Below are 26,253 nucleotides of genomic sequence, written 5' to 3' on the forward strand. Positions count from 1 at the left end.
AGGGGTTTGAAAAGTAATCCTCCATCAACAGTGGCAGCGGAGTTAGTAGTTGCATTTAAAAGAGAATGGGCTCCACATGCCCTTTATGACGAGCAAATGTAGGACCCAGATTTTATGATAGATGAAAAGAAAAAGGGTATGTGTGGGGACCCATCAAACTGGCGATTGGGGAGCTATACCCAACGCTGCACTTGTTCCACGAGGCATTTCTATTTGCACCTTTCACTTTCACTTTCCCACCCCTACCCTTCCCTGCTTCCTCCCGACACTATATATATATATATTATTTATTTCCCAATATTCTAATTTCATTCTCTCAACAGTGGTTTATTAATTACTAAAAGATAATTACATGAAAGTCTAGTGTATGTATTAATTCTTTCAAATATTAAAATGGTAAAATGCAACTAAAGTGATGATATTTCTGTTTTTAATGAACTTAAAAGTGTCGTAGGAAAAAATGTTGACGAGGGACATCGCTCTTTCCCTGTAGAGGGTAAAGGGACCGAGAAGGGGGACAGCAATTTGATGTGAAAGGTACGAGACAGAGACCTTTCTCCAAACATTTTACAGATATGATCCAAGCGACTAGATTTTTGTTTTGTTACTTTAAGGAAATATCAAATTTACAGATGGAGAAAATGTATGATTCATTTGAATTCGAATTCCGAAAGCTTTTAGCGCTGATTTTCTTCTGGCTCAAACCTAAATTCTTGAAGGTATAGTAGCTTGAGGAAATTGCCCCCCTGAAAGGTAGATAAATAACATATGGCCCTGAGGCCAGCTACCCATCTGTAGGATAGTGTATTAGCTAGGTGCTTGGGCCACGAATAACAACGTGATATGAAAATTTTGGCCATCTTAGAAGGCTCCTATGCATGGGCTAAGCAGTGAAACTCTAGCTGAGAATTACCATTGCAAGAAAATTTGGCAGCTTCATGTGAAACAACTAGAATATTGGTTGTGTCATTACCACATAGATGTCAAACAGGAAAGAAAGGATATAAAACAAAGGAAAATACTTCGCTAGGCGGTGAATAGGCTAGTGATCAGGATCGGAAATTTCCTGCTGCTGTTTTCATCCCACAGTTTTTGTACTGTATAAACAAACATCATCAGGGGGAAGTTTCTTGGGGACATTCCTCCACCCATCGCAAGTTTGGAATCACTCGATATGCGTAGCTTATACATGGTTGTGTATACCTTGAAATTTCCCACAGGTTCTGGAAAGACAAGAACGATCTGAAATTCTTGTTTTTTATTTTTTTTGTTTGTCTTCTCCTCTGAGAACCCGGAAAAGACTCAAATCTTATTAATTGTTTTTCATCCAAGCAAGTGCAAAGATGAACATAAGCATTCAAAATAGGAACAAAACTTATAAAGATGCGAAGGACCCACAATTAAATTTCGAGGAAGTTGCACGGAGGCGTCCGAAATCCAAATCACTGCCAAGGAATAATATCCATAACCTAACCCACTGATAATTTTTATTTTGCTTTCCTCGTGGATACGTTACGCCTCATTTGATTGTGCAATGTGTTTAAGAATAAAACAAAAATGAGATTTCTATATCTCCTTCATAGACATCAATTGCTATACAGTGAGTGCCATTTTTGTCCGAGGATGTAATGCGATATGTCCATTCCAGTTACAATCATCAAGAAGATATAAATTAGGGAGGAAATGGAAAAAGAATGAAAAGAAAGGAAAACCAAAATAGAAACCTACAAACAGCATATTTACATGAATATGTCAAGCTAAATTCTCTAATTACATGATAAAGGATCCCAATTATAGCTACTAGATTAACTAATTCAAGAATTATTGCCACTAGCAATCCTGGGGCAATGCATATATAAATATCAATCTATTAATTATTTCCACTTCCTTGCAAAGTAGAGACACAATTTCTAATTAAAAGTGTGGATTTGTGTTAACCCTATTACTGTTATTTTCAAGTTCGTTTGCTGGCAAGTTCTTGCGTAAACTGTGCTATATTGAGTATATAGGTTCATAAGTAAGAAACTAAACTTTGCATGGAGCTGGCTTTGAAAATCAAAGATGAGAGGAACTTCCAGTGATCTAGATTAGATGATTCTTGTATAAGGAATAAGCAGATTTATTAAACATGACATGAAGTGCTAATTCAACTCGAAGTGAAAGCAATTGCTACAAGTTTAGAAGAACAATTTTGTCTCCAAAAATACCCACCAAGACCTTCACTTGATAATAAGTAAACATTCACTAACCCATACAAGATTCCAAGCTAAAGCAGGTCCCTTGCAGTTATGAAACTATATTGATTTTACTTTCAGTTTAATTTAGGTGAAGTCTCTGGATATATCATTTTCACGACCTTCCACTCCCCTCTGAGAAAGGAAAATGGCCAAATGGTAACGACATAGGCTATTTAATTGATTTTGTTGATAAAGACCATGTGCTTAGTACAGCCTCCATGTAGGAGACAGCTTGACAGCTTCATGTCTTCTCTAATATTCCCAGCAAATTCGTATTATATGATCATTAATATGTTTGTTACGTGTCTACCGCGTTAATCTTTTTGGTTAGGAAATTCCTGGAGCAGACAGGAGGGAAATAATGCAATGCCTTAAATGATAATAATCCTGCACTCTCTCGCCCAGCAGAGACCCATTTCTGATACAAAACAGTCGCTTGCATTGGAAAAGTCCAATTTTTTCACACCGTGAATTAATTTAAATTATTAATATTTTTAGGAGTAATGTAAGTCTAAGATCCACATAAAATGGATATTTACTTTATCAAGAAGAGAACATAAAGTACATATAATTAAACATTTATATATTAGTTGATAATACTCCATATGATGTTATAAAGCAACACCAATTCATGGGTGAACATTGAAATATGAGGGGAGAAAAGGGAAAGAGAAAAGAAAATGAAAATGAAAATGAAAATTAGACGTAAACACTATGTTACTGCTAAATGCGCCTCTCTTGAATTTCAGTGGCACTACTACGCACTTGAGAAAAACAGTGAGCTTGATGATGCAGAGGAAGAAGATGCAGTAGCTTGATATGGTCTTTGCTTGAAACAATCCAAAAACATTCGAGGCGGGGATACTGCCACAGTCACCGAGGACGACGAATTATGAACTCCAGAATCCGGTGGAGACCCTATTAATTATATGCATGTAAAATTCAAAGAAAAAAACAAACAAACAAAGTCAAATTCCAATCGCATTTTTCATTTGTGCATGCCTATCTGGCTAAATTAACCAAAAGTTTTGCTCACTTGTGAGATTCTCAGAAGAAGAATTGCGGGCAGTTTCCGGTTGTGACTTGTGAGTTTCTTGATTAATCTGGTGTGATTTTCGCCTGCGGCGATTGTGATCCGCCAATCTCTTTCTGCAACTGCGCTTTCCATTATCGAATTCTGAAAGAAGATGGAATCTGGGAAACAATTTTACACACATCTAGTCACTACTAATTTAACATTTTAAAAATTGTTCTAACACATAATGCAGCCTTTTTTTTTTTATCCAACTGCACAAGACTGCCATATCTGATCAAGGGGAGGCAATATGGATAGTATGAGTACATACTTTTAAAGAAATATAAATAATAATAATAATAATAATAATAATAGGATCTATATTATACGGACACAAATACCCTCGGGATTTCCACATGTACGGCATACCCAATCATTAGCAACAACAGCGTAATTCCAGAGGCATTATCGTCTGGTTAGGTATTTCCGACTATGTCCAGGCATGAAGGAAGAAAATGACGGGCCTTTTGTTTTGCTTCGCTTCTTGCCATTGATACAAAGTGAAAATATGAAAGAATCTGGTGGGTGTTTTTGTAATTTCAGAAAGCTAACTTAAAGTAGGATATAATAATAATAATAATAATAATAATAATAATAATAATAATAATAATAATATCATATCATGCCACCATAATAAGAAGCAAAGCAGAGGTGATTAACAAAAACCAGGTACGTAAACGGAAACCAGTGGAGAAGTTTACGGACGCAAATGCCCTCGGGATTAACAAAACCAATGATTGAAGGAACAGGGGCATTTGCGACATTCCAACACTTGTCTATCATCTTCAGGAGCGCTATGAAATAGTAGACCATTGATTGGAATGAAAAAAAACGTGAATATGGGAATGCATGGTTAGGGCGTTTAGGTAATTTCATGGAACCTGCTGCACTGCTGGCAGAATCGCTGAGTCAACCCGGCCGCTATGACTGTAGACGCTTTGGAGTGAAATTCACAGACCTTGTGGCGCCTATGGTAGTGCTTGGCATGCGTCAGATCGGCATTGCACCCCTCAGCCTGGCACCTGGGTGCGTTTGACGAACCGGCCTCTAATGGTCTGGACCGGCGATAAAGGCGGTTCACGAAATCATCTTCCGCTGAAGAGAAGTAGGTCCGACCGCCCAAATTCAGCCCAATCCTCGCCATATAATCTGCGGGTCGAGAAATCTCCTCGTTCTTTGGAACAATGAAATATGAAGGACCAGCTCCGACAGGGTTGGAGATGGGGTCTAGGGAGAGCAGAGAAGGATGGGTAGTTGTGTAGGAGGCGCCGGTGTAGGCGCGTGGGTCATAAAGGGAGTTGACTTGATGTGTAGTTGGGTGGTGAAATAAGGTTGTAGTGGGTTGGGGAACGAGGTTATCGTTGAAGGATTGAGCGGTGTAATGATCGAAAATCTGGCGGTTCTGGTCTGGGTCTGGGGTTGGTTCGTCTCCGTTGAGCATCATCGTTGACGGGTTTCCCCATTCGTATTCCAACATTTCTGCAGCGAATTACAAACTTTCTTTTCCAGTGAGAGTGGAAGGACAATCTGTAACCGAAAAAAGATAAGACGGAGAAAAATTTTGAGTTAAATAAAAAAAAATAAAGGGAGAGAGAGAGTTAAAAGTGCCAGAGGGAAATTTGTCAGCAGCTTTCAGAAGAGATAATTGAGGAAAGAAAAGCTGCAGGAAAGGCTTTGATTTTGCTGTTTGCTGCTTTGAAATGAGTTACATATATATATATATATATATATATTTCTTTTCTTTTGATTTCTGAGAGGCATAGGAATTGCTTTTGTGGACTTATGATAGACAGTTAAACTCACCAAAGGCAGCGTGGAACTCAGTGAAGCGATGGAGAGAATACGAGTTTGGAAAACCCTAACTTGCCATTTGCAGAGTTGGACTGTTGCTTTCCCCTCTGTATTGGCGTGCAGATTAAGTTCCCCCTCTGTATCTATAAGCTCTCTTTCTTTATTTAGCTGCCCAACCAGTAGTCTACATCTTTGAGCTAGGCTCAGGCTCCTTTCTCTCTCTCTCAAAAGCCCACGCTTTTTTCAGCTCTCTGTCCCTCTCTTGCGAGTCTGAAACCGAGTGCAGAGTTATGAGGCGGCTTGCACAGAGAGATGATTGTGTTTAAATATTAAAACTACCATTTTACCCATGCGATAGTTACATAATTGTAGTGAGGCCACTGGTAGTGGTATGGATTTCTGTGTAAATAAAAAGCAGGAACGAGTGGGTTATTGGGCAGGGGACTTTCACTCTCTCCCCAACCTTACGGTAAAAATTTGCCACTCATTGCTCCAAAACACTATGGGTCCCATTTACTGTTTTGCCCTGTCTAATTTTCTTTTCGCTCATTTTGACACCATCACTACACAGTTTCTGTTTCACATTTTCTGCTCTCTTTTCCCCATCTCCTCGATCACTCTCATTACATAATAAAAACCCTTCCTCTCAATTCTCTTTGCTTAATTAATAAATGACAATAATCAAAAATTTATAAATATTTGAATAACATGTAATCAAATTCAATATAAATATTATTTTATATATAATTTAATCTCAAATTTAATTACATATCATTCGAATTTATCAGATATCGAATATTCAGAGTTTGTCATTCTTAGAGAAGTAGGAGAGAGGAGATTTCGATTTAAACTAAAAAATTGAATCGAATCGAGTCAATTCAATTCAATCAGTTCTATTTTAAAATTCAATCGGTTCAATTCAGTTTATAAATTTTGATTCTTTCTTTAATCGGTTCGGTTATTTTCATAAAAAAAAAAAAATCAAACCGAACTATAAATATATATATGTATCAAGGAAACCTTAAAAGATTTTTTAGTTTTGATTTCTAAATTTTTTTTATGTTTTTATTATTGAGATTTAATGCTGAAAATATGAAATTTTATAAAATTTAATTTGATCTATTTAAATTGAACCGAACTGATATTTATCAATTTGATTTAATTTAATTTTCTCTTAATAATCAATTTAATTCAAATTTTAAAATTTTTTATTTTTAATTTTTGATTTTATTTGTTTTCAGTGTTCTTAGAATCATCACTCTTCGATTTTAAACTTTGTTCACCACTGTCAGATAATCCAATTCTTAAATCCTTCCTCTTTTCTTTTCTTATTTTTATCTCTATTTAGTGGTAAAGCCATTATAAAAAAGTAATATATAAAGATTTTATAATATACTAAAATTATAATTATTTAATATGAATTAATGTATTTATAATTTAATGTGACAATTTTTAGGAATAAAAATAATATATAAAAATAAGTAATTTATTAATAAAAATTATAAGGAGAGACCGGAGACACGGAGACAATTAGGTCAATTGCCCCCAATTCTCCCACCGTAAATCACAAAAATAATTCATTTATAAAATTAGTAAAAATAAATAAATAAATAATAGCCCTCAATTTACACAATGTGTACCACCTGGGCAGTTTTTTTAAATTAAAAAAAAAACCTAAAAAATTTTAAAATAGCATTTTTTTATTTTTTTTAAAATAGCAATTTTCACTTAAAAATTTATAAATTACTAAAAAAAAAAATCGTAACTGTCGTCTTATATCCTGCATGAGTGGGATTTCTTAGTGCTGTGATTTGGTATTATAGCGACGAGGTGTGCCTTGGTTGAACAAAACCAATCAATGAAAAATCCCAGTCGTTAAATAGGCAGTCAGCCGACATATGATCACATTGACCAAATTACCCTTTGACAAGCTTGTCCCTGAAGTTGTTGCAACTCCGCTTTAGTTATTCTGATGTATATATTATCATGGTTCAATTAATTTAATATATCATTCATTTTAATCATGCAAAGTGATGAAATGTAGATGAATATGAAAGATGTAACTAAACAAACTTAACCTAATTTAAGTTGACGTCTTAAGTACCATCGTACAACTGATAATCACCTCATTCCTTTGATTAATAATGACGTGCCCAACTAAAACCAAAAAGCTTTTAATCATATGGGCCATACAGCACTTAAGCATGTGATCTATTGAATGCAAATAATGGAAAAACAAAGGGGATAATAGTAAAATAACACGAGACGAGAGGAGACGTTCACCGTACGATGTATTATTCGGTATTGTAAGTAGTTTGTTTTACATCCAACCAGTTTTTTCTTTTTTTTTTTTGTGTACTCGCAAGTCTCTGCGAAACGAGTAGCCGCTAGTAGAGGAAGAGGTTTTGGTTGGGTGGGAGGTCAGAATTGCGAAAATGGCCTCGGGTGATAGGTGGGAGGAAGATCTGGCGAGTGGAGATGAAGGAGTTTCAAAGGGGGGAGCGTGAAGTTGAGGTGCAGAGATGGAGTCGATAGTCCAAAAGAAAGGATAGCACAGGCTGGTGGCATTTGGTGAAAGCCTGACACGGACGTTGACTCTTCTGTACGGAATGTCCACCCTTTACTCAGAGACATATTTTATTATTAAAATTTTCATTTCACTCTGAGCTCCGGCTGCGTTGATCCACATGTACGCGTAGGGGAGATTTTTTGTTTTTAAATATTGTCAGACTTAAAAAAATGAAAATACATTTTTAGCCTCTTTAACAGTTATCCAAACACAACCGTAGACTGGCCCGTCAAACGGGCTTATCAATGTCTGTGCCTTACAGATTTGTCACAATATCTTATTACCAAAACCTGTCACCGTACACTGCAAGGAAACATTGTGAATTCTCCAATAATAACCAGAAAATGATAGGTGCTGGGAGTATTGAAGATTCTTTTTCTAAAATTCAAGGCATCATTTCTGAATTAGAAACAAAGCATGACCACAAAAGGCAAAATTTTATTTGAGATGTCTCAAATTCAGAGTAATTGAGAGATTAAATTAAGAAGAAAGATTTGTAGCAGAGGGAGGAAAACACCATAATTCAATGGCATTTCAACAATTGAGCAAGTCTCATGCCAAATATCATCCAAAAAAAATTTTCAACAAGCACAGAGAAAATGATAGTACATTTGCACCTAAAAGAAGGCGACACAGTGAAAATGAAAACCAAAAGGGGATAGTGTCTATGCTAACCCTGGTATGTTCTCTCGTCTATCTTCGTTTTTGCACATGCAAACGGATACAAACTAAAAAAAAAAAAAAAAGTAGAAATGCAACTAGTAATCTACACATCTACATGATCCAGGCCTTGCCAGACATCTAATACCGTCCAATGAAACAAATGAACAATGAAGCACCCAAATGTGAAGGGTTATGCAGGCCTTAGCATCTTACAATATAGACACTTAATTTAGTATGTCACACTTAATTCAGTATGTCGATTGTAATGAAACATGTTTGCCCCAATACTGATGTGGAAAAGGGCGTGCTATATCAGTCTTTAAGTTACGGTAGCTGTGTGAACTTCATTGAGTTCCTGTTAATTCAGATGCATCCTTGCATCAAGTCTTCAGCAGATACCATCATCTACAAAGAATTAAATTTGTAAGTTGTATGATACAACAACACAATTAAGCCTTAATCCCAAACTAGTTGAGATCAGCTATATAAATTTTTTTTTTCTACCATTCAGCTTTATTAGAGAACAAGTCCGTTAGTTGTATGATAAATACAATAAAAGAACACCTAGGCAACTGGTAGCAAACTTTTGTTTAGGAAAACATGTGGCATCTGAACCAAGCTACTAGAGATTCATCATGTGAAACGCAGACATAAACCATCCACAGGTACCATTTTATTTACTTGTTACTAGTGCAAACTGCAAAGTCACATCAATGTTCTTGATAAAAAATAAGGCAAGAAAGAGGAAAGACAAAGTGAAACAAGAAAAAAGGGGGAACAATTTTCATATGTCTATCTAGACCATGTGGAAACCTTTGGTAAAATGGACCACATAAAAACATGACAAGGGTCTTTCATGGTATCTTCAACTGTTTCAGCAGTCCCCACGAAACTTCCACACTATTTAAGTGAAAGGATGAATGGACCCTGAAACTGACACCATTCTTTTCTGACAACTAATTTGAGTACTGAGGAAGGGAAAGAAAGAAAAGAAGAAGCCATAAGTTGTTATGTGGTCACAGACCAAAATGACAGGTTCCAGAATTTATTAGAAATACAAGCAACTCCAAAAAATCTAAAAACCAGAACACGGTTTTGTTATCTACCAATACATATGAATAAAGGTACATGAATTTGTGCAATGTTAAAAACTCTTAAGTGGCTAATCAGGAAGACAAACCCATGCATGAACTATAATTGACACGTAGACTCAACATATAAGTTTTCAGAAACAACAATTTACCAATAGTAGAATAAAATCTGCAGCCAAAATAAAATACACCCATTTTTCTTTCCCTAACATTTCAAAAACAAAGAATGATGTATGCACTTAATAAAGTTTATCACTCATCTGACTAGCCATCTTAATGTTGAACCAAAAATTAAAATGACATGTGAAAAAATATATTAATAGCTTGTTTGGTTGCTCCTCATCATATGTTTGCATTCTGAGATTAATGCTAAAATTGGTGGCACAGTGAAAAATCTGGGAGAAAGCAATTCTAAAAGTTGCCACAGACATATGCCAATTCATACCAGCTAAATGTGAATAATCCAGATAGTGGGTTGAAAGATAAAAGGCAAGGGGAAAACTAATCCTTTCCTCGGTTGAAAAGGATGAGTAAAAAACAAATTTGGGAACTATTATTGTATTCAGCACTATCTAAGAGCTTGATTGTGTAAATTGCTCCCTCCGGCCCACTTCAAGTCCTTTTTAAGGTTTTTACACAAGAATTAAGGAAATGATTAGATAACCTCATTTTTATAAAAAAAAAAAAATACTAATAATTGACTAAAATACCCTTATATTTAATTAAAAATAGAGAAATGCGATAAAGAAGAGATAAATGCATTGGAGATAATAATAGACAAGGATAAAGTTAGAAAAAAAATAATTAATGCTTCCTTAATTTTCTAAAAAAGCAAATAAAGTGAGACAATTTTTTTTTTGAAACATCATTTGAAATGGGATGGAGATAATATTTACTTTAACTTTTCAAGTCATTTATTTTGTTAAGATTACCAGCGATCTAAGCATGCCCAAACTAATCTTGTTAGCAATAGCACCTTTTTTTGAAATAAAAAAGGATTTCTCCTTTACATGTCTTTTTAGTTTTTTAGCCTCATAGTCAAGTTGTTCTTGATCTGCATTGCAACAAAGATAAGATTTGAGGAGTTCATCATTAAAATACCATAAACTTCATGGAGAGAAATTTAATACAGTAATGCTTGGTTTGGACTTTGGGTAACTAAAAAATCAAAGGAAAGTGGTACCAAAGGTTTTATAAGTTTTGAATATTGATGTGGACTTGGTGTCTAACAGAGCTAAATGACGAAAAATGATCCATATAACTGACCTCAACTAGTTTGGGATTAAGGCTTAATTGTTATTGTTTGGGTGTTTCACAAAATATTGAAGGAAGTTGAATTTTCTTTCTTTAGTTATAAGCATGAAAAAGAAGAAAATGTTCTTCTTTTCTTCATTTCCCTTGGTTTCTTTCCAATTTGGAGGAAAATGTTTTGTGACCTCTAAAGGAAATTGAGAAATAAAGTATCCTTTCCTTTTTCCTCTATTCCTTTCCCCCTTTAGTACACAAACAAAGGAAACGACTAAAATTCCGTTTCTCTTCTCTTCTTTTCTCTTCAATTCCTTCAAAACAAACAAAGTGTAAGGGGACTTTTTAAAAAGAAAAAAAAAAATGAACTAATACTTATGTTTCAAAAGTGATAGTTTGAGACTTCTCAAGTTTATATATTAAGCTTAAGATTACCAACTTTATATAATTAAGGTTAAGAAAACCATATTTTCCAATAAAATTTTCACCACAACTAGAAAATGCGAGGAGATATGCTAGAGAATCTTCACCACAGTGCTCTATTGCTCTGAAATAAAAATCTTCTAGCACTTCCAATTTCATTAGAACATGGTTTATTTTTTGGGGGAGCCTATGCTCAGCTGCCATACTAAAGATATTTATGAATGCCACTCTATGCTAGGGTCCTCCCAATGCTCAAGGCTACTCTATTTGTGAGGGTTGGGGGAAGGTCACATATTGTACATGCCATTCCCCTTGCTTTTTGCATAGGCTTTTTCCACAAGTCATCCCCTAATGAATGCCATTCTATGCTACTGAACCTTAACTTCCATTGAAGTTTCAACTACACACACGGTGCTTTCTATTGCTACCTAAAATGTGTAGCATTCTACAAACAACACTTTCCACACAGATACTTCAAGTTATGCTTACAACAAGATGTTCATCTCCCTCCGATTGCCACACTAAGTCATTCATCCAAGGTTTGTCCCAAAATAGAGGATTAGTTCAATTCAGGTACCTGATGTATTATGAATCCTTAAGTGGCTAACACATCAAAATCAGGTGATGATTCAACTAAGGCTTTAATCTCCAAAGGTTTTTCTCAACTTTCACTTTTTAATTTATTCATACTACATTTAAGTTCTTCCGAGTGCCTTGAATTCACCATCAAGTGCTTTATTTGAGCAAACTTGGAGGTATTTGTTGGTTACATAATTGACGAAAAACCACATTTAGTTCCACTTGCCTTAGCCAGATAAGTGCTGTAATCAATATATAGATATTATTGCTGCTTAAAGATCACATTCATGCCATTCCTGTTGGCTTAAAACAGGCAAAGAATAATTTGGCCAATTAATTTTCGAAGGGAAAGACTCCATGAAACCAAATGAAGATGTCCACAAAAGGACCAATCCAGAAATTTTAGACAAAATATTGGACAATTTGAAGTAATATGAGTAGCCGTTTGTGAATGGGCATGCTGTTGGTGATACTATGCATAATTTGTTAAGATTCTTTAAGGGTTTCTGTTCATTTCTCTCCTTTTTTTTCCTCCTAAGGAGAAGCGGAAAATCTATTTTCTTTTCATTGCCAACATTCTTGTTTCTGATTAAGAGCATTACCAGGTGCAATGCTAAAGTCTTAACTTATGATTGCATAGATCTACACAAGTTCGTTAACAACCACCTCATGCAAAACTGGGAATATGCAGGATGATGTCCCAAATCTAAATTATTCTTAATAACCCCAATTCGTTAGGGGCAATTGCTGATTAATGGCTTGGTTAACAAATTCCTAGGTGCCATATCTACAAAGTACAAAATGTCCAAACTCAAGGTGGAAATTTGGGGGGAGTAGAAATTCCATGTCTAACACATGTTATATGGTAATTTTAGCAACCTCTCAACTACTCACAAGGGCTCCTAGTCCCAGCACTCTTTCCAACTGAACTAACACATTTGATAAGTGACATCATATACCTAGTTAATGTAGTATATTGATCAATTTACACATAAATCTATCAAAGATAAAAGTTCTAGAGAAAACCTGTTTCCAAGATGGTGTGAGCGGCATGAAATGGTATGGTTGCAAGGACATTAGTTCCTTGGAACATCATCCAGGTGCACTCATTTGAGTCATTGTTGCCACACGTTGCACATAACTCCATCACCAAAGTCCATGATGCAGACCTCCCAATATCCTTCATGACTGACTGAAAAGGCGAAGGAAAACTAGTTTCTTTGTCCGAGCTTTCTTCCTCAACGCCTTAAGTGCTTCCTTGTTCCCATTCCTTCTTTTATCGTTTTCAACCAGCTGCACATTTATTGCTAGAAGGTACCAACAACCTGGTTTCTGACTAAAGAAACCTGAAAAAAAAAAAAAAAAAGCAACAAAAGCAACATATACATAGCAATATGCCACCTTAATTTTAATAAATTTGACCATGCAAAGTAACTGCAAGTCTGCAACAGCTTTAATTAAACAAAAAACTTAGATTTTCCAAACTTTTAGGATAAAAGCTTAGTCGAGTTGAGTTTGTGATAGATTTCCCAAATGTGTTTGTTTTCTATTCTCACAAACTTCTGTTAGTGTATCCTCCTGTGGTTTACTTTCTCACACAGGGCAAATGTGATAGAGGGGCATCATATAACCGAAATGGATAATTTTCTTTTCCCTCAAATTTTGCAAGCAAACAAACATATCCGACTTTCATTTGAGAGACAGAACAAAGTTGAAGGGCATGAATAACCTGATGCCGGGCTAAAAGAACGTGCTCAGCATCGGTTTCAAGCTCAATCAAGCTTTTGCTGAAATTGCTTCATAGTCTCCTCCATCTTTTTGACGCTTTATAAGAATCCTCACCTGAATGTATCATTTAAACAGGTAAGAGATCCAATAAAGCCAGTATTATAGCATAATCATAAGCAGATAGAGTCACCCACACAAGCGGAAAATTTTTCCAACTAATCAGTGAAAAATACAGATAACACCTTTGACATACCTCGGAGAACCCTAATTAACAGCTATTTGAAACAAAATGGATGCAAAATTTATGCTTTTAATGCATTAAAATCACTTTCAAAATGCCAAAAGCCCGTACGGTCGAAGAGAAGCGAGTGATTCTGAAGTTTTGGAAGAGTGAGGACGCAATTGCAGAGCAGAGGCTCGGGCCCATAACTGCTCATTGATCACCATAAACTAGCCCAAGTATTACCGCTGACTTATTTATAGACGATATGAACATAAGAAGGCTAATCTTATTTGTCATATTTATTAAATCTGAATGATTTTAGAGTGTAGTTATTATAAACTCATGTGTTTAACAATTTTTAAATTAAACAATATATTTAATAAAAATTTAATTTTACTCAAAAATAAATTTAATTATTATTAAATTTAATATTTTTATAAAATGTATATAAATTAATTAAAATATATATATAATAAATTTATAAATTTAAATATAAATATTTAATTTAATAATTATTAAATTCATTTTTTCATAAAGTAAAAAACTAACTTATAACAGTTGTACTAATAATTTTAATATATATATATATATATATATATATATATATATATATATATATATATAATTTAGAAAATAGTAATTGTTTTTTCAAAAAAAAAGAAAATAGTAATTGTTTGTTATATTGCTTAATTATTAGGGTCTTTAAGAAAAAAATAGTGATAAAAATTTGAAATTTCTCTTACGACACTCTCGAGTTCAATAGCGTTATGGCGAGTGACTGAGTGTAAGTATTTATAATTAGAGGTGAATAATTGAGTATTTAGGATTATTTATTTTAGATATTATAAAAAACTGTTTTTTAAATTAATTTTATCTATAAATTAAATTAAAAATTTTATTCATAGAAAAAATTAAATATTTTTAATAAAAAGAATTTACAGTCTTTTCAAAAGAGAAATAAGTTTTTAGGCTTTAAAAATTTTATTAAAATATGAAAATACTTATACATATAAATACGTATCATTAATTTAATATTATAACTAGATAATAAAAAATATTATCGTGAAAAATATTTTTCATAAAAAAATATTTTTTATATATAAGTTATCTTCTACAAAACAAATGGAACTTTAATTTTAAAAACTCAAATCAACTAAATTTATTGAAAAGGAAACCAAAATAATTAAAATGCATGAATCAGTTCAATATTATTACTTAGATAACCCAAGGCAGAATTATCTCAATATATATATATATTCAAAACTAGAGGCAATAGTGATTAAAACATAAAACTAATTGAGGATTGAATATATCACATCTTTTACATTTCATGGATTTATTAAAAGAAGAGTATATTAATTAGCAAGGCATGAATAGGCAAGTGATTTTTCCTTAACAAGTTCTTTTGCAGTGGCATCCATCTTCTCCCTGGAGAACTCATTAATGTTGAGCCCTGCAATTAGAGAAACAAGACTCAGATTAGTAGTCTGACATTTTTCTCATTTGAAAGGATACCATTTTAATCTATTGGTGAACTCACCCTGCACAATTGACCATTCTCCTTTCTGGCAAGTAACAGGAAATGAGTAAATAAGGCCAGGTTCGATGCCATAGGAACCATCAGAATACACTCCCATAGAAACCCATGTTCCCTGATTGAAAAGTGCACAAAGAGGAAAGAAACTAACAGAAGATGAAAAACATAACAGAAAATAGACTTTCTAACACGAGTTCAATATGATAGAATCAACCTCGGGAGTGCCAAGAATCCAATCACGTATGTGATCACATGCAGCGCTTGCAGCAGATAGTGCACTCGATAGTTTCCGAGCTTTGATGATGGCTGCACCTCTCTGCTGCACAGATGCAACGTACTCTGTGTCTAGCCTGGGACATTTAACAATTATAAGGCAAATAAAATATAGGAAGGATTCTGAAAGTATGAAGACCCATAACTTGTCATTCTTTAGCTGTATCACAAACATCAATAACCTACATCCAGAGGTCCTCGCTAAACATGTGCCTTCATCACCCTGGACATCAGGTGACAAGTAATAATAAAGAGTGCAAAAAGCTAGAAACTTTGGCCTACCAATGATCATCTGCGATGAGTTCTCTGACAGACTTTTCACCATTGCTGGTGATGACAATGGCATGACTGGCATCCGGGTATTGGGTGGAAGAGTGATTTCCCCATATGATTACATTCTTCACATTGCTAACATGAACATTTAGCCTCTCTGCAATGTGACTAAGGGCTCTGTTATGATCAAGTCTTGTGAGGCATGTGATGCTTTTTGCTGGGATTGAGGGGGCATATTCCTTCAAGATGAGTGCATTAGTGTTTGCAGGATTAGCAATCACTAAGACCTGCCAAATAACAATTTTTAGGATAACTAAAAAGTGGTTGAAAGCAAAGGAAAGCAAGTTTTATTTATTTATTTATTTTGAAAAAAAGGATGCTGAGTATTTATCAAATGCAGACGTTATTAAACATTGACCAAAACACGGACCAGACCAGGATAGAAATTAAAACGAGACAATAGAAAAGCCTTGGGAGTCAGAGACATTTTCAGATTACAGAAAATTCCTTCTAAAATAGAATGACAATAAATTAAATGGAGGCAATTGACAGAATATGTAACTTTGCAATCTGGAGCAGCATGCTGTTCCAAAGCTGAAGCTTGAGCCTTGAATATAGGTACATTTCTAGGCATTACATCCTTTCTCTCCATTCCTTCCTTGCAGGGAAAACCACCGACCATAACAGCAATGTTGATGCCTTTACTAGCTTCAATGACATCGGTAGCGGCAATAACACCTGTGGAACCACAAATGCAAGAGAGTTGAGTCAATTCAGAGGTAAGAACTGCCTATCCACATTGGCCAGCTATCAAATTAAATAGATAACCTTGGAGAAGAGGAAGTGCAGCATCAATCAGCTCCATTTTCAATCCTTCGAGGGCCTTGGCGGCAGGTTCAATGTCAAGCATGTGTAGAATTACAGGCTGATCTAGGCCTAACATGATCCCTCTTGCGATCATTGGAACAAGAGCATAGCCTATTTGTCCTGCGCATGATAAGTTAAGTTGAATTTTACAATAAAGTGTTTTTTATTTCTTCAATTTACAACAGACCGAGTACCTTCAATAGAGACAAAAGATTATTGTTTAGGAATACAAACACTTGCAAAATATTGAAAAATTTTGGTTATTGGAAATTTTAATTTCTAAACAAGCCAAAAATTTCTTTCTTTCTCCTGAAAATTTCCCAGAAAATAGACAAAAAGTGAAGAAAGGGAAGATTGATTACCAGCAGCCCCGGTGACAAGAACTCTGACTGCATCTTTTTCCATTGTTGCAGACCAAGAACTTAACAAAACTAAAATAAGATGACCTCAAGAGAGAGAAGGGAGAATGTTTTACAGAGAAGGTCTATGTGATTACGTCTCCGCAGCCTTATCTAGGATTTAAAAATCGATTTATGGACTGTAAATACTTCATTTGATCATATTTCCAAATTTGCCTGCAAGCATAATGGTGAAGATTAGGTGTAAATAAATACTGCCACGTACTCAAAATTCTGTGACGCGGGGATATTTGCTTGCAAATCTTGGCGAGCTATCTGCAACCCTTTGTAGACAAGGTTTTTACTACATGCGGATTGATGATTGTATCATTTATTTGCACCAAAATTACTCATGTTCTCCATTTCTTGGTTGGTACAAACAGTGTTGATTTTGTTTTGCATTAAACGGGCTAAAAGCCAGATCACGTCTAGTGAGGTTAAAAACAGAATATAATGAGAAATCTGGAGCATGTTTCGATCTGCCAAATCGTCAATGGAGAGTGATCACCATAGATAAGTGGTGATTCGGGTAGGTATTTGGATGAAGGATAAGTGGACAGGTGACAGGGCTTTCTTTGAGGATACATAGAGAACCCAAGAGTACTTTTACGACTCCTTTCGGGTACTCTGTGTGGACTTGGCCTTATGCTACGACCTCTCTGCCTGCAAAATAATAAAGGTTAGAGGGTAAAGGGATGTTCCACTTGAAGTAGGGAAGATTAAGAAAAGTTAGCAGGGACAAATAGAGAGTAAGAGTTAAGGGGTTCAAAAAATGTTTTATATAAGATAGTAAATGCCCATATCTGAAATGACTAAGTAGTGAATTTTTATATATATACATGGGTCCTATTTAGCTATATCTCCACTCAAGATTAGGGTATGTCTGTTATTAGGATAATGATGACTTTGACATATCTGAAATGATGGTTATACTGAGTCTATCAAATATAAAACTGGAGGTTAATCATGCAATAGATTTTCGATATATTAATAATATATCAAGCTGATTATCTTTGTCTTGTGAGACTTAAAATCCATGTTACTCTCTCATGTGTTTTTATCAAATTAAATGACTTGTGAAATAGTAAGAGATTACTCTCATGAGTACACGACCCCTCCCAAAAAGTCATAGCTAGTCTACTTCACTCAGCCATTGGTAGAACGACCGGTGAAGTGAACAAGCTCTTTGACTGGCTGAAGCAATGTCCTCCCCCTTCATGCCAGGCCTACTGGCTAGTCCGGATGGATTGTTTGTACGCAAACTACTCGTTTGTACGTTTATATCCATTTATTATACCTTTACGTAGTACCCATAGTGTATATACGGTAAATACGATCACTTAGAGACACTCGTCATCAATCTGTAAGGTCAAATGGTTTATAATGTATCAACCACCATCCACCATGAACATCGAGTATTGAACTTTGCTTAAAGAAAACAGTAATTTCAATTTAAGATGAAACTCATTCTCTATGAAGCATGCATAGTCTAAAATTGCAAAGGAAACTGGTCGTCTCTTAATTCATTATTCTTGGACCTGTTGAGCCTCTTTCATTATTCTCCTAAATAAAAATAAGAACATTGTCAATTAAGACATGAATAAGCCAATGATTTCTCTTCCATTAGCTCTTTCGCTGTTGCATCCATCTTTCCCCTGGAGAACTCGTCAATGTTGAGCCCTGCATTGTAACGATCAGAGAACTCCGTGCACTGAACAGTCTTATAAACCAATTGGTATGAAATTAGTAATGAAACAAGTAGAAATTACCTTGCACGATGGACCACTTTCCTTTCTCGCATGTAACGGGAAAAGAGTAAATAAGACCAGGCTGGATCCCATAAGATCCATCAGAATACACTCCCATAGAAACCCATGTTCCCTGAAATCAGGATTCCAAGAAAACAGAGAGGCAAAAAAAAAAAGTTCAAAACACTGTTTTCTGAAAGTCTTGCAAGATCAAACAATATTTGAGATAAAAAGAATTAACCTTGGGTGTCCCAAGAACCCAATCACGTATATGATCACAAGCCGCACTTGCAGCAGATAATGCACTTGATAGCTTTCGTGCTTTGATAATCGCTGCACCTCGTTGCTGAACTGTGGTGATGAAATCACCGTTTAACCTTGGAAAAAAATTCATTTGGAGACACATTATCCACGTATGTTAAAATTTGGAGGATAGCCGGATGATGTGCATTTCAACAATATAACGATTTTCATTGCTCTAAACTTATCAAGAGAAATATGATATCAATATGGAAGAGGTTAGACACAAGTTTGAGATTTAATTAATTCTACTTGTTTTGGATAGCACAACATGAAATATTCAGTTTTGACAGCACAACATGAAATGATCCAAACATAATGCAACATTAATCACATATGATCAATTTTGGATGTAAACCTTAAATTGATATAATTAATGACAATCATAAATCTGAACTACTGCTCTACCATTTATCATCAGCAACAAGTTCTCTGACAGGCTTCTCTCCGCTACTGGTTTTGACTGTTGCATGATTGACATCTGGATACTGAGTTGAAGAATGATTTCCCCATATGATGACATTTTTCACATCACTAACTTCAACATCTAGCCTTTCTGAGATTTGGCCTAATGCCCTGTTATGATCAAGTCGCGTAAGACATGTGATGTTTTTCTCTGGGATTGAAGGTGCAAATTCTTTCAAGATGAGTGCATTGGTATTTGCTGGATTTGCTACCACTAACACCTGCATGAAAAAGAAATGAAAATGCACCAATATAAGTGAGTAATTACGTGTCATAATTGTTTCCCGTAGATTTGATGTAAACATTTGTTGGGTGGGAAGAATCTGTCTCAAGCTACAGGAGATATGTCTATAATATGCAGGATTAAATAATCATCATCACCATATGGTGTTCCAGGAAAGGCACAGTGCTCGGTTAAATAAAAATAGTTCTACAGATCAATTCCCACCTTGCAATCTGCAGCAGCATGCTTCTCCAAGGCTGAAGCCTGAGCTTTGTAAATCGATACATTTTTGGACATCACATCCTTCCTCTCCATACCTTCCTTTCGAGGAAATCCACCAACCATAACCGCAATATTGACACCCATACACGCTTCAACAACATCAGTAGTAGCAATAACTCCTGTCCAATAAGATAACAGACAAGATTCAAGAAACCTGAAAGGTGAGAAATATGAATCTACCTTAAACCAACACCCAAATGTTATGACGTACCTTTGAGCAGAGGAAAGGCAGCATCAATCAATTCCATTTTCACCCCTTTCAAGGCCTCAGCTGCAGGTTCAATATCAAGCATGTGCAGAATTACTGGCTGATCAGGGCCTAGCATGACCCCCCTCGCAACCATTGGGACAATAGCATAGCCTATTTGCCCTGTAGCATAAAACCAAATGTAAGAATGACATGCTCATGGCTAACAAAGCTGAAAACCCAGAGAACAGTCCAGAAATTTATCCTAACGTCTGGAAAACATAGAATCAGAATATACAGATTTCTTTTTTCTAACAATATGACATTTAAAGGAAAAAAATGGAATTGCTCTTGCCTGCAGCACCAGTTATCAGTACTCTCACAGGTTCCCTTTCTACATTCAGTAAGCTGCACATATATTTAATTATCTTCCAAGACAGAGTAATGACAAATAAAACAACCAAAATTTTTTGAAGCAGTATAATACAATTCGAATCCATCTCTCAAGAACAGACAGAGATAACAAATTGTTACTGTTGAAATCAATAATGCGATGCTATATATCTTCCCAACCTCGTTTAAAGATATGCAACAATGAAAGAAAGTATCAACACAAACGCCTCCACAACAAGGCAAAAGATACCAAAACAAACGCTATACACAAAGGAAAAAATACATATATATAAAGATCTCCACAATCTGAAGAAAAGAATCCATTTTCCACATGAAAAGGGAATATATTATTTTAAAAAAATTTCAAGAAACAACATTATCGAAAGGGTAGAAGAGTACCAGCAGCACCAGTGACCAAAACTCTAACAGGGTCTCTCGCCATTGCTGCGAAGATTGGCTGTCCTGATAGCAAGTGCAAGTTCTGATAAGTTTGAGAGACTGGTAATGGTGATAAAAAAGGAGATGAAGGTTATATATAGGGGAAGGGATTGAGATGAGGAGACGAGATCGAGAGTGTCGAAAATCGAGGATAAAGATAACCGTGACGATGATGATGAGATGAGATGAGATGCGCTGCTTTTACAGTTAAAATGGGACGTGTCGCCATGAAACCTATGAATCTTGCTTTTTGATGCATACGTTCCCTATTTCTTTGGATCCATGCCACAACTGGGATTTCTTCTACGCCAATGTAAATGGAAGAAATTTTAAAATGTAACAGTTTTAGGTAAAACGGACAACGCTTGTACATATTATACCTAATTAATGTTATATATATATATTTTTTTCTGAGATGTTATATTCTATTTATTATTTATAGAATGATTAAATTAATGCATATATCAATTACATTACTCTGATTAAAAAAAATATTATTTAATTTCAAATTAATTATAAAAAATATTAAAGAAGTGTGTGCCTATAAAATCGTTCAGAGATCAAATTTAATTTTATTATTCATACTTTGTAAACAAGTTTGAGAATATGGTTATCTATAAATATTTAAAAAAAAATTATATTAAATATGATCTGTTCATTATTTTCTAAATTTTTTAAAAATAAAATTTTAATAAAAAATTGTTCTAAAAAAAACATTTTAATAAAAAATTAATCACTTTTGCGGATATAATAATATAGTTTTGTTTGAAATAGTGGCACGGCGAAAGAGGAAAAAATTAATTGATTAATTTCATAAAAAAAATTCTTTTAAATGTTTTTGAAAAATATTTTTAAAAAGATTAATTTATTTTTGAAAATTTTATAATTCAAATATATTAAATTTAAATTATAATAAAAATTTAAAATTTTTTAATAAGTATAGTTAATAGTTTTTAACAGCTGCTTGCGGAATTTCAATACGTGGTTGATAAAAATTTCCCATGATCCTTGAAAAAAAGCCCATTGAAAAGCCATGCAGAATTCCAAAAGTCCATTGTCCAAATATTTGTCCTGGATAAGGATAAACGTAGTCCTGCATCCAAACCGTGCAGAAATGCGCCCTGTCACTGTGCTGTAGACTCTCCGGTTCCCTTGCAAAACCAGGCAGAGCAAAGCAAGCAGTATAATCCCTCGTGGGAAGAGACTGAGAAGAAAAGGAATAGAGAGAGTTGGAAGAAATAGAAGACAGTAATGCAGGGATTGAAGTCAGCCGCGGCGTTGTTTATAAGGTGGAGCAGAGCTGATAGTTTTCGATCCCTTCCCCATTACCACTACAGAAACCTCTCTTCTCTTCCAAGCGAGCGCTCAATCGATGACGACCTCAAGAATCAAGTTGTTAATTTTCCTTCTCATTTCATACCATCCTCGCTGACTTTCAATTCATTTTGTGTTTAATTAACAGTCTTGCTATTACTAGTTTATTCAGGTATTAGTTGAAGGCAAAGGTTATTCGAGAACCGCCATTCTCAACAGACCTTCCGCCCTCAATGCTCTTAATACGAATATGGTTCTGTTCTAGCTTTGCCTTTTTTTTTTTTAATTATGTTTTTATACTGGTCGCTTTTAATATTAGAGTTATTTATCTAATTGTTATTTTCAATATTAGTGTGCGAGATTGCAAAAATTGTATAAATCTTGGGAGGATAATCCAGATATTGGTTTTGTGGCGATGAAAGTAACGTTAAAACGTTTGCTTATTGGCTTTTTTTTTTTTGTTTAATTGCTTAAATTAATTTCAATTTTATGCTAAGGGACACCGGGCGTTGTTTTGAATCTGTGAAGGGCAGTGGCAGGGCATTTTGTGCAGGTGGAGACATAGTTTCTATTTATCACTTGATAAACCAAGGTAAAGAGTCATGGCTGGTTTGCCTCTGCCAACACCTACTTGACAAAATTCTTACTTCAATCCATTCTATTACTCTTTTATTTTATTCATCAGTGTAAGGCGTTCCACTAAGTTAGTATACTGTGTATGCAGGGAAGTTGGAAGACTGTAAGGAATTTTTCCGGACAATATATAGTTTCATATATGAACTAGGTACATATTTGAAGCCGCATGTGAGTATCCACAATCTCAAATCATTAACAACTTGTACACGCTACTACCCATTTTGGCATTTTATATTAAGCTATCAATGAATGCATCTCTTCATGTTTCAATGTGTGGATATTTCCTTGTATAGCAGAACATTTTTCACAATACCAATGAGTTGTATGTAGTGTCAAACTACCATTTGTTCCGATAGAATAGGACTTCTGTTCTTTTTAGCTCATGCATTAATAATCACACTGTAGGTGGCTATTTTGGATGGCATTACCATGGGTGGTGGTGCTGGAGTTTCAATCCCTGGTACATTCCGTGTTGCAACTGATAAAACTGTATGTAACAGAAAAATAATGCACCTATGACTTTTCAAACATCTTGGTAATCAATTTTTTTTTTTTTTGGTTTTTAACTTTTCTGAATCTTCTAGTCATTCTCTGCAAACATTTTTCAGGTTTTTGCTACCCCTGAAACTCTTATTGGATTCCACCCAGATGCTGGTGCATCCTTCTATCTCTCACATCTTCCTGGTCACTTGGGTATTCTTGCAGTATCATATTCTCTTTTTCCCCACTTTTATTTTTCTTAAGGACTCTGATGTGGCAGTGGAATATGTATCTTCTTCGAAAGAGTGAAAATGAAGGTCAGAGAGATTAAATGAAGATGAATGGTTTATTCCTGCAAGATATTTTTCCTTTTATCTTTTAAATTTCATGTAGAAGTACAAACCTTTTGACACCTGTTTTTCCCCTAAGTGTCCCTTCCCTTGAGTTACTTTGGCAACCTTCTCTTAAATGAGTGCCTGATGACTCTTGTAGATATTGAATAACTGATTCTTTCAGCAGAATGAACATTTCTCCTTGGAGTTAATTGTCAAGTCCCAACTCTTCTTGATTTTGTTTTATGTAATATTTGTTGGTTCTCAACAAAATAAAGAGACGGGCTTCATTTTCTGCTACAAGACGTGACTATTTTCATGATCATTTGGATTAAAATGGTTGTTGGAATGGAATATCTTTTATCTGCTATTTTGCAATATAGCAGATTAGTTGGCTACCCCTTAAGTTATGAACCGACAGTGTCAGAATGTGTTCCATGAAGGTTGTTGTTTGAGACACTTGTACACTTCATAACATGTCTACTAACAAGAAATTGGTGAATGAGCTTGCTAAGCTTGGGAAATGATGATGGCATCAATTTGCTTTAGCATGATTCTGATGTGAAGTTGATTCCTGTTTGCAGGGGAATACTTGGCTTTGAGTGGAGAAACCCTCAATGGAGCAGAAATGATTGCTTGTGGCCTAGCTACACACTATTCATATAGTGAAGTTAATACTGATGGACCCTTATCTACATTTTTCTTCTTCCGTTCTGTCTTTCCTGGTTGTAAATCGTTAATCTATCTTGTTTATTTTGATCCTATAGAGGCTTCAATTAATTGAACAACAGCTTGGGAAACTGGTCACTGATGATCCTTCTGTCATTGAAGCAACTCTAGGAAAATATGGTGACCTTGTCCATCCAGATAAGATGAGTGTACTTCACAGGTTTGTTTATGAAACACAACTCGTGGAAGTTGTAGTAATAAGTTCTTTTGGAAAAAAAAAAAAAGGCTTTCATTTACCTTTCATGGCAGACTTAGTAAAATGCCTAATCTATATAACATGATAGCTACAAAGAACATGCTTATTTTATTGTTATAATCATCTAGTCAACTGATCCCTTGTCTCATTTATTTAGGATTGAAACTGTTGATAAATGTTTCAGCCATGACACTGTTGAAGAAATATTTGATGCTCTGGTAAACATATATTTGAGTCTCACTGTTTTTGCTAGTTCAGAACCACAAACCCAATTGAACATGCATAGTATATTTTCCACAACTTTTTTTCAGAAAGTTTTGATCTCAAGGACTTGTCAATCATGGGATGGTCCTGTCAACTGTTATTTTAGAAATGCCTCCACCAAAGTAGCAAGTCAAATTGCCCTAACATCATTACAATTTGCTGCAATAACTGTTTCTCTTAGGAAAATGAGGCTTCTGGAAACAATGATGCATTTTGCAATTCCACTATAAGAAGACTTAAAGAAACGTCACCACTGAGTTTGAAGGTTTCCTTAAGATCCGTGAGTGCCCTCCATCATGCTTCTTGGCTGTCTTCTGAAATGATTGCATTATGACCTGAATTGTTGCTATTGATGGTTCCAGATACGAGAAGGTAGATTTCAAACACTCGATCAATGCTTGGTCCGTGAATATAGAATGTCCTTACAGGGAATATCCAAGAATATCTCTACCGATTTTTGCGAGGTATAAACTTCTTAATTTATTTGTCAATTGATCAACTATCTACCACCTTTGTTGCAATATTTTGTTTTTTGAATTCCTCAGGGTGTTCGTGCACGAATGGTGGACAAGGACTTAGCACCAAAGGTATGAATTATCTCTATTACAAATGATGATTAAAAAGGACTCAAGTCTGCATCATGAATGGACAACGACATGGCATGAATGGTGGCATTTGATAATCTGGATTAAAAACTCCAATATTTAAGTGCAGAATGCAGCTGCAAGATTAGCCTAATAATTTGTTCTCATAAATAATTAAAATAACCTGCAGCAAGATATAGGAAGTCTGCCATTTTGGTCTTTAAAAATAAAACAGCAGTAATTGTATTGCCATTTCTTCAATACGCAGTGGAATCCTCCAAGCTTGGAACAAGTGTCAGAAGACATGGTGGAACATTATTTCTCTCCTCTCAGTGAATTGGAGCCTGATCTAGAGCTTCCCACAGAACAACGAGAAGCATTCACCTAGTTATCACTAAGAGGTCTTCCAGTTGATTTTATGTTTTTGAAAGATAAGAAATAGGTACATGCAACAGGCAGATGATAGGAAACTGAATTAACGAGAAAAGTCATTATTTTTTTTTTCCTGAAAGCATTTATTTATTTGATCCTGAGTGCTAAAGGCTAGTGTGTCGTTATAGAATTACTTTACAAGTTGCATAGCGATAACTTGTGGGAGTTTTTGTTTTTATGTAGTATCAGTTATCACCGTCATGAACACTATAGTTCCGCATTTGTTTTTAGAAGAACTATAGTTCCTCTTAAAGCTTTGACAACTTTTGTTAAAAATG

The 26,253-nt window shown here is 34.9% G+C and overlaps 4 protein-coding genes and 1 long non-coding RNA gene across 9 annotated transcripts; 1 reads left to right on the top strand and 4 right to left on the bottom strand.

The window, feature by feature from the left end:
* Positions 1-2,799: 2,799 nt before the first annotated feature.
* LOC110663045 (squamosa promoter-binding-like protein 8) lies at positions 2,800-5,416 on the bottom strand. Its single transcript, XM_021822250.2, has 4 exons — positions 5,116-5,416; positions 4,194-4,839; positions 3,274-3,431; positions 2,800-3,155 (listed from the first exon to the last, which is right to left on the bottom strand). Exons 2-4 carry the CDS (start codon positions 4,787-4,789, stop codon positions 2,995-2,997), a joined length of 915 nt encoding a protein of 304 aa, XP_021677942.2. The 5' UTR covers positions 4,790-4,839; positions 5,116-5,416; the 3' UTR covers positions 2,800-2,994.
* Positions 5,417-8,236: 2,820 nt separating this feature from the next.
* Positions 8,237-13,865, bottom strand: LOC110663046 (uncharacterized). Its single transcript, XR_009147115.1, has 3 exons — positions 13,655-13,865; positions 12,700-13,515; positions 8,237-8,740 (listed from the first exon to the last, which is right to left on the bottom strand). It is a non-coding gene; the product is annotated as an uncharacterized LOC110663046 (long non-coding RNA).
* Positions 13,866-14,922: 1,057 nt separating this feature from the next.
* On the bottom strand, positions 14,923-16,979 carry LOC110663057 (malate dehydrogenase-like). The gene is made up of 7 exons (XM_021822267.2): positions 16,937-16,979; positions 16,536-16,694; positions 16,270-16,445; positions 15,717-15,994; positions 15,376-15,511; positions 15,165-15,276; positions 14,923-15,077 (listed from the first exon to the last, which is right to left on the bottom strand). Exons 1-7 carry the CDS (start codon positions 16,977-16,979, stop codon positions 14,980-14,982), a joined length of 1,002 nt encoding a protein of 333 aa, XP_021677959.2. The 3' UTR covers positions 14,923-14,979.
* Positions 16,980-18,328: 1,349 nt separating this feature from the next.
* LOC110663047 (malate dehydrogenase, cytoplasmic) lies at positions 18,329-21,186 on the bottom strand. Of its 2 annotated transcripts, none has more exons than XM_021822252.2 (7): positions 20,970-21,186; positions 20,202-20,360; positions 19,934-20,109; positions 19,429-19,706; positions 18,962-19,097; positions 18,742-18,853; positions 18,329-18,652 (listed from the first exon to the last, which is right to left on the bottom strand). In XM_021822252.2, exons 1-7 carry the CDS (start codon positions 21,010-21,012, stop codon positions 18,558-18,560), a joined length of 999 nt encoding a protein of 332 aa, XP_021677944.1. In that variant the 5' UTR covers positions 21,013-21,186; the 3' UTR covers positions 18,329-18,557. The 2 variants fall into 2 exon arrangements, with proteins under 2 accessions (XP_021677944.1, XP_021677943.1); XM_021822251.2 differs by lacking the exon at positions 20,970-21,186 and adding an exon at positions 20,533-20,710.
* Positions 21,187-22,060: 874 nt separating this feature from the next.
* On the top strand, positions 22,061-26,084 carry LOC110663048 (3-hydroxyisobutyryl-CoA hydrolase-like protein 1, mitochondrial). 4 transcript variants are annotated; one of them, XM_021822258.2, is made up of 15 exons: positions 22,061-22,400; positions 22,486-22,575; positions 22,675-22,743; positions 22,851-22,914; positions 23,047-23,106; positions 23,364-23,418; positions 23,567-23,612; positions 23,719-23,755; positions 24,355-24,440; positions 24,538-24,659; positions 24,853-24,913; positions 25,141-25,239; positions 25,322-25,423; positions 25,505-25,546; positions 25,812-26,084. In XM_021822258.2, the coding sequence occupies exons 1-15, from the start codon at positions 22,260-22,262 to the stop codon at positions 25,929-25,931; spliced, it is 1,194 nt and encodes a 397-aa protein (XP_021677950.2). In that variant the 5' UTR covers positions 22,061-22,259; the 3' UTR covers positions 25,932-26,084. The 4 variants fall into 4 exon arrangements, with proteins under 4 accessions (XP_021677950.2, XP_021677949.2, XP_021677947.2 ...); XM_021822257.2 differs by lacking the exon at positions 23,719-23,755 and having other exon boundaries at positions 22,064-22,400; positions 23,047-23,126; positions 23,364-23,447; XM_021822255.2 differs by lacking the exon at positions 23,719-23,755 and having other exon boundaries at positions 22,065-22,400; positions 23,047-23,126; positions 23,364-23,447; positions 23,567-23,651.
* The last annotated feature ends 169 nt before the right edge of the window (positions 26,085-26,253 follow it).

This window comes from Hevea brasiliensis, chromosome 2 (genome assembly GCF_030052815.1).
Source record: "Hevea brasiliensis isolate MT/VB/25A 57/8 chromosome 2, ASM3005281v1, whole genome shotgun sequence".
Taxonomy (NCBI): domain Eukaryota; kingdom Viridiplantae; phylum Streptophyta; class Magnoliopsida; order Malpighiales; family Euphorbiaceae; genus Hevea; species Hevea brasiliensis.

Bases quoted from the DNA above. Each gene is read 5' to 3' on its own strand.
- LOC110663045 (XM_021822250.2), bottom strand. From the start codon at position 4,789: ATGTTGGAATACGAATGGGGAAACCCGTCAACGATGATGCTCAACGGA. The intron at 3,432-4,193 runs GTTCCATGAAAT...ATTGTTTCCCAG, and splicing joins TTCTGCCAGCAGTGCAGCAG to ATTCCATCTTCTTTCAGAAT. The intron at 3,156-3,273 runs GTGAGCAAAACT...TATAATTAATAG, and splicing joins TTCTTCTGAGAATCTCACAA to GGTCTCCACCGGATTCTGGA.
- LOC110663047 (XM_021822251.2), bottom strand. From the start codon at position 20,677: ATGGATTCGAATTGTATTATACTGCTTCAAAAAATTTTGGTTGTTTTA. The intron at 20,110-20,201 runs GTACGTCATAAC...CTTATTGGACAG, and splicing joins TGCCTTTCCTCTGCTCAAAG to GAGTTATTGCTACTACTGAT. The intron at 19,707-19,933 runs GTGGGAATTGAT...TTTTTCATGCAG, and splicing joins ATGCTGCTGCAGATTGCAAG to GTGTTAGTGGTAGCAAATCC.
- LOC110663057 (XM_021822267.2), bottom strand. From the start codon at position 16,979: ATGGAAAAAGATGCAGTCAGAGTTCTTGTCACCGGGGCTGCTG. The intron at 16,695-16,936 runs GTAATCAATCTT...TATCATGCGCAG, and splicing joins TCTTGTCACCGGGGCTGCTG to GACAAATAGGCTATGCTCTT. The intron at 15,512-15,716 runs GTAGGCCAAAGT...TAAATGTCCCAG, and splicing joins CTCATCGCAGATGATCATTG to GCTAGACACAGAGTACGTTG.
- LOC110663048 (XM_021822255.2), top strand. From the start codon at position 22,260: ATGCAGGGATTGAAGTCAGCCGCGGCGTTGTTTATAAGGTGGAGCAGA. The intron at 22,401-22,485 runs GTTGTTAATTTT...TGCTATTACTAG, and splicing joins ATGACGACCTCAAGAATCAA to TTTATTCAGGTATTAGTTGA. The intron at 23,448-23,566 runs GTATGTAACAGA...AACATTTTTCAG, and splicing joins GTGTTGCAACTGATAAAACT to GTTTTTGCTACCCCTGAAAC.